Here is a 5,928-nt window from a genome sequence, read left to right as displayed (position 1 = left end):
GCGCAAACCCTTCTGCGGAGCTGCCAGCAGCGGGTCCAAGAAAACCTCCCCCAGAATGGAGAACGCAGCTTCAGCAGGCTGGGAGAGCTCCCAGCCCTGCCCCATCCCCTCCATCCATCCTCTCTGCTCGGGCAGCAAAGCCCAGCAATCTCCTCTCACTGCCGACGTTCTCTCTCCTGCCTTCCACATGCAAGGTGGCAGGTTAAACCCCCTCCCCGTGGATTGTACCAGAAGTGAGGTGCAGCTTTATGCACCAATTTTCCTGTTTGCTTTGTGCAGAGTCAGCCATTTCAATGGGCTGCAGATGAACAGAGTTCAGCAAAACAGCTCAGGGCAGGAACCTCTGCAAACAGTTGTGTGCACACTGAAAAGCACCACAAAATGTGTTTGTTATCTTCTCCGCACTGGGAAACTCCTTGTCCATAAATAATCTGGGAATTAACAAAAACTGGAAGCCTGGGAGTTCAACAGGCTGTTAGTAAAAYTCAGTTTTTGCGGCTGTAGAAGCCCTCAGGGATATCTGACAGATAAAAAGCAGGCACTGCATTAAAAATCCTCAGCAGCTCACTCCTTTCCAAACTGCACAAAGGGGATGAGTGGCTCAGCATCCTCAGCCTCCCCTCCAGCCCCTTTGCCCTCTCAGCTGCTGCCTCAAGGCCCAGAACGAAAGAACATCACAGCAATCATTTCTTTTTATAAAGAGAACATGACTTTATTAGGAGTKCCATCACTCAGAGGAGTTTTTGGAAGAGCACAGTGACCCTGGCAGGTGCCCACACCTCAGGAGATCACTCTGGCAGCSCAGCAGGAGGAAAAAGGCTCCTGCTTTCCTGAAAATACTGGCCCAGGAGCTCTCCTGGCTTCAGAGCTGCAAAGCTTTCACAGGATGTGTCCAAAGGGAGGTTATTTCAAGCTGTTTTTTCATCTCTCCAGGCACCTTGAGGTGCCCCAGCTGAAGGCTGATATCTGCCCTGAGCAGAGCAAAAGTSAGGGAGATAAGGGGAGAGGAGGAGCTGCGTCCCCACTGCTCCCCTCCCTCACCCCTGCAGTTATTTCTCAGCTCTCAGGAGACTAAATCTAAACTGTGGCCTTAAACAGAGGGAAATTCACATTAAAACCCCAGGGAAAATGTCAGAACTCGATTCTGAGAGGTAAAGAAAAGGAGAGAACTGTTCCATGCTCTGAGGCCTGCTGGTGTGGAGCAGATGTCGTGCTGAGATCTGCCATTGCTGGCACCCCTGGAAAYTGAGATTTGACTCGTTAGCCATGAATTCAGCTTGAAAATGAGCCACCYCCAGGAGTGAAAGAACATCTGGRGGGCTCTYCTYCATCCTCTCTCTCCCTCAAAAWGCCTGATTACTCCTTTTAAGCAATCCAAGGCTAGGACAGCACCTACTCACAGAGTTTATTAAATCTAATTCATGACTCTGAGTCAATCGCAGTGAAATCACTCTGCTCTGAGATCAGCACCTGCCTGAATGCGAGAATTTAAAACTAAAAAAAAACAAAGGAAATGTGTCATTAAAAACAGCGAGGTAAAACATTGCCTCACCTCAGTGCCATCACCTCACGCTCTCAAAGGACAGCTCTGCTACACTCCAGTCTTGGTCAGAGGCTTTCACTCAAGCACATTGTCCAAATCCAGGRYTAAGGAGASCAAGGCTCAGGAAATCCTTGCCAGSTCACACCCCTTACCCAGTGCCRTTASCAGGAAAATGGGATTTTTCATATTTGATGTTCTCTACTCTGTCAAATGTACCTTGGAAAGGAGGACAGARCATACAAACTGTGATGGGGTCTGGCATTGCCACCCTCCTTGAGAYTGTGCCATGGCTGGAGAAAACAGCAGATCAGTGTCAGGTTCCTTGGGTTTGCACTCAAATCCCTCTTCTCTCAACCTTTGCACGTTCCTAGTGCTGATCCATCTCCTCCAGGGGCAGCAGAAAGGCRATTCCATGTTATTTCAGGAGTTCTTTTCACAGGTACAAGCTCCAGCAGCCAGGCCCCAAACCCAGGGGATTGTCCTCCACAACCCATTAACGAGCAGCCAAGAAATTCCCACAGGTAAATTCCTACTCCTGCAAAGACCGCGTGTCCGGAGAAGGAGTTTTTTTCCACATTTTCCTCCTTACAAAACGACAAATTTCAACCATGAACCCCAAGGACACCACGTACATGGCCAGACCCCCAGCCTTGAGCAGCCAGTTGGGCTCGGGGGACGTCACCATCCCATACATGATCCACGCTCCTCCCGCGATCCGCAGCACCAGGAACAGSAGCACGAAGAGGAAATCCACCACTTTTCCCAGGAAAGTGTGATAGGAGCCCATTTCCCGCAGGAACCAGCGGGTCTGCAGCAGGGGGTTGGTGATTTCGCTGACAAACACCACGGCGTTCACCTCAGTGGCAGATTTGCCCAGCCCCAGCACCAGGATCATGCCRCAGATGCTCAGGGTGTGGTGCAGCAGCATCAGGTCCCCCTCGGTCTGGAAATAGAGGCACCAGCCCAGGTCGAAGATGAAGTAGCCCAAGGTCAGGGACAGCACGTGGATCTGCAGAGGGGTGTTGGGTGAACCTGGAATGGGAGATGTGTGTAAGGATGGGGTTTTATTTACGGTATTTTTTTATTTTATAAGCCAGCACAGGGTGAGAGTGCCTCTTTCTTCCTAAATTTCCAGCCTTCTCCCATGGGCCAGGTTCCAGGAATTTGGGATCTTTGCTTCTGCTTCCCCTTCACACCCCATCCTGCCCACAGGCCCATCCCACCCTGCCCCGCTGCTGCTTCCCTTCTTCTCTCCAGCCTTTCAGAAAAGCAGGGATGGAAAGCCAGACCTCCATCAGCAGAATTATCTGAGATTTGGTGACAGAAAACAGCCAACAAAACCCTGCAGGTACCCCAAACCCTATCCTGCAAAGGTCAGGAGTTATTCCACCCTTCARGATGTGAAAGCATTTTGTTCTCAAAGCATTGTTACACCTGATGCTGCAATAAACTCAAGCTGCCGGCTCAAAATCTTGCAATCTGTACATGGATAAACCAAAAATAAAAATAAAAGAATGAAAGAATGAAAGAATGAACAGCGAGAAGTGGCTGGRAAAGATAATTCTGTCCCAAACACATGCCTGGAAGAGGAGAGAAAATCAACCCCTCCCTCCAAGCTGTGACAGAGGCACAGGGGGGACACTCCAAACACACCTGCATGGCTCAGGGGCCAGGGGCCATCCAGGAACAGGACGTAGCCMGAGAGGAAGGTGACAAGGAGCCCGTGCACGAGGGTGACCAGGCGACAGCTCCACTTGCTCGAGCGGCGCCGGTTGCAGCGGCAGAAGCAGCTGTAGAGACACAGCCAGGTGACAAAACTGCCGGCCACCTCCAGGGCGATGGGAACCATCCTGCTGGACACACAGGGACAGGGGAGGAGGGCAGCACCCCCTCAGCGAGCCGTGGTCATCCCGACCATCCCCGTGKCCATCCCAGCGCATCCGTGGAAAGCCTGGACATGGTGGGGGAAAACCCCACAAACAACCAAAACCAGCCAAATAAACCTTGTAACCTCCCTGAGCACCGCGCTCTGCCAATCCCCCCCATTCAGGGTGTGGAGAAACCCCACAAACAACCAAAATGAGCAAAATAAACCTTGTTTCATCCCTGAGCACCGCGCTTTGCCAAGCCCCCATTTAAGGTGGGGGAAACCCCCACAAACAACCAAAATGAGCGAAATAAACCTTGTCCCATCCCTGAGCATCGCGCTCGGCCGAGCCCCCATTTAGGGTGGGAGAAAACCCCCATTTAGGGTGGGGAAAAACCCCACAAACAACCAAAATGAACAAAATAAATCTTGTCCCCTCCCTGAGCAAAGCGCTCGGCCAAGCCCCGCTTTAGGGTGGGGGAAAACCCTACAAACATCGAAAATGAACAAAATAAACCTTGTCCCCTCCCTGAGCACCGCGCTCTGCCGAGCTCCTCCTCAGCAGCATTTCCAGATACCCAAAACCCGACCGGCAAAACCCCGATCCCAACCCTCCCGCCCCAAAGCGCCGCCGCCCTCGGGGACCGGGACACCCCATCCCCATCTSGGCACGGTTCTGCGGGCACCCTACAAACCGAAACACCCCAAATGCTCACCCCGCTCCGGCTCTGCGCTCCCGGGAGCCGCTGGGGCTGGGGTTGGGGAGGCGGTGCCGGAGCTTTTTATCATCCCTGCCCTGCTCTGCCCTGCCCGTCCCTGCCCTGCCCGCCCCCCGCCGCATCCCCGAGGATGCTCCGCCGCATCCCCGCTGCTCTGCCCCGCTTTACCTGCCCCGGAGGCGGACGGGGAGCCCTGGGGCAGGACCAGAGCCGGGCAGGGAAGGGGGAACGGGGCGGGGGAAAGGGGACAGGCGTGCGGTACCTCCGCCCAGCCGCGGCTCGCCCGGTGGAGACGTTCCGGGGAGCGCCCAGATTTTATTTCGGCTGGGTGTTTTCATCTCCGTATTGAGAATACTCTAGATCAGACAAGAGGGGAGGTGCTGTTGCTCTCTTTTCCTTTTATTYTTTTATTCTTTTTTCTTTTTTTTTTTTTTTTTTTTTTTTTTTTTTTTTCTGAGCGCCCTGTAGTCATTTTTTTCACTGTTTTTACCAGGTAGGTGCACAGGGACCGCCTTTGTGCTGCTCTGTGCCGGTTTCAGGGAGGGGAGGCTGACAGGGAGTCAGCGAGTTTGGGACAGCTCAAGGTGCAGGGAGTGGCACTGGACACTCGATGCTCAGGGAGAGGTGACACAGAACGTGCAGAACAGGATGGGTGAGTGAGGAGATGAACCGGGGCCAAGTTTGGGGTGAGGAGTGAGTAACCAGGACCGGGTTGTGCTTCCTGCCAGCCCTGCCAGCCAGCTCGCTGTCAGCGCTGTGTCATCCTCTTGATTCCATTTAACAATTGAGGTTGTGCTCTGCAAACAACCCAAACCTCGCCTACAACCAGAGCTCTGTGCTGGGACTGAAACCACTGAGAGCACAAGAGCCCTTCTCTGCTGTRTGTGCTGCACTCCACAGGGTGCTCATCTCTGTTATCCACTCAATATTCATTTATTTGGATCACAAATTGCAGGTTGTTCATACATTTGAGTTGAACTTGCTGGGTTTTGTCTCTTTGTCTGGCATTTTGGCCTCTGCTATTAAAAAAAAAAGTCACCCTTGTCATCAGTCATTAATTTATATACTCTGTTAGCAGAGAGGAACGTCAGAAATATTTGTCCATTCGATATTCTGAGTTGTGAGTGATAAAAATAAAAGATGAGTGGGWTTGCACCCCCCAAGTGATGCGGGTGGGACCCATGGAGTTGTTTTTGGACAGGAGCTCAGGTGACCGCTGGCTCTGCACCCACTCCTGGGGTTTTTGTCACTCATTTTGGATCCCAGGGGTGGAGGAGCTCATTTTTTTAGACAAGAGAAGGGACAAAGAGCGTGGAGGAGCTCTGGGGACAGCTCAGGAGCTGCTCTGGGGACAGCTCAGGAGGTCACTGGGTTCTGACAGCGACTGCTCCCTGCATTGTTTCTCTGTGGCTGTGGGAGGTGACTCCTCATCCTGGAAAGCTGGAATTTCCTGCTCTGTTTATTTTCARTCCCTTGGATGCTCTCCTGTGGGACTGGAAGTGTTCCTGGATGGCAGGTGGGATGAAGWTGGAACAAACAACCCAAACTGCTGCTGTTTGTTTTCCCACTCAGGCCCAGCTGATCAATAAATCCGAGGGATTTGTGTTTATAAACTTTGTGGAGGAAATAAAACCCCCAGGATGTGTTTGCACAACACCTGGCACAGCTTGGCCTTGATCTCAGTGAAATATTTACACTCAGGTACCGTTATTCAGCTTTTAACAGATCCGTAATTTGCCTCCCAGCTTTCAGAAATGCAATTCCCAAATTCCTGCAGGTGGGAGGAAATCAGAGGAATT

General features: G+C 52.1%; 2 protein-coding genes across 5 annotated transcripts in view; both read right to left on the bottom strand.

The window, feature by feature from the left end:
* Positions 1 to 1,323: 1,323 nt before the first annotated feature.
* On the bottom strand, positions 1,324 to 4,526 carry LOC130582847 (TLC domain-containing protein 5-like). 4 transcript variants are annotated; one of them, XM_057381773.1, is made up of 3 exons: positions 4,298 to 4,526; positions 3,197 to 3,393; positions 1,324 to 2,575 (listed from the first exon to the last, which is right to left on the bottom strand). In XM_057381773.1, exons 1-3 carry the CDS (start codon positions 4,465 to 4,467, stop codon positions 2,073 to 2,075), a joined length of 870 nt encoding a protein of 289 aa, XP_057237756.1. In that variant the 5' UTR covers positions 4,468 to 4,526; the 3' UTR covers positions 1,324 to 2,072. The 4 variants fall into 4 exon arrangements, with proteins under 4 accessions (XP_057237756.1, XP_057237758.1, XP_057237757.1 ...); XM_057381775.1 differs by lacking the exon at positions 4,298 to 4,526 and adding an exon at positions 4,127 to 4,287 and having other exon boundaries at positions 3,197 to 3,333; XM_057381774.1 differs by lacking the exon at positions 4,298 to 4,526 and adding an exon at positions 4,127 to 4,278.
* Positions 4,527 to 5,836: 1,310 nt separating this feature from the next.
* The window catches only part of POU2F3 (POU class 2 homeobox 3), a 47,085-nt gene continuing 46,993 nt past the window's right edge, over positions 5,837 to 5,928 (bottom strand). The window contains exon 14 of the mRNA XM_057381766.1: positions 5,837 to 5,900. Coding sequence (XP_057237749.1) covers positions 5,837 to 5,900 — 64 coding nt within the window. The remainder of the gene's footprint in view (positions 5,901 to 5,928) is intronic.

This window comes from Malurus melanocephalus, unplaced genomic scaffold (genome assembly GCF_030028575.1).
Source record: "Malurus melanocephalus ecotype Western Australia unplaced genomic scaffold, MMel_1.1 scaffold_527, whole genome shotgun sequence".
NCBI lineage: Eukaryota > Metazoa > Chordata > Aves > Passeriformes > Maluridae > Malurus > Malurus melanocephalus.
Note: the sequence above shows the minus strand (reverse complement) of the source record. Positions and strands in the feature narration are given on the sequence as shown.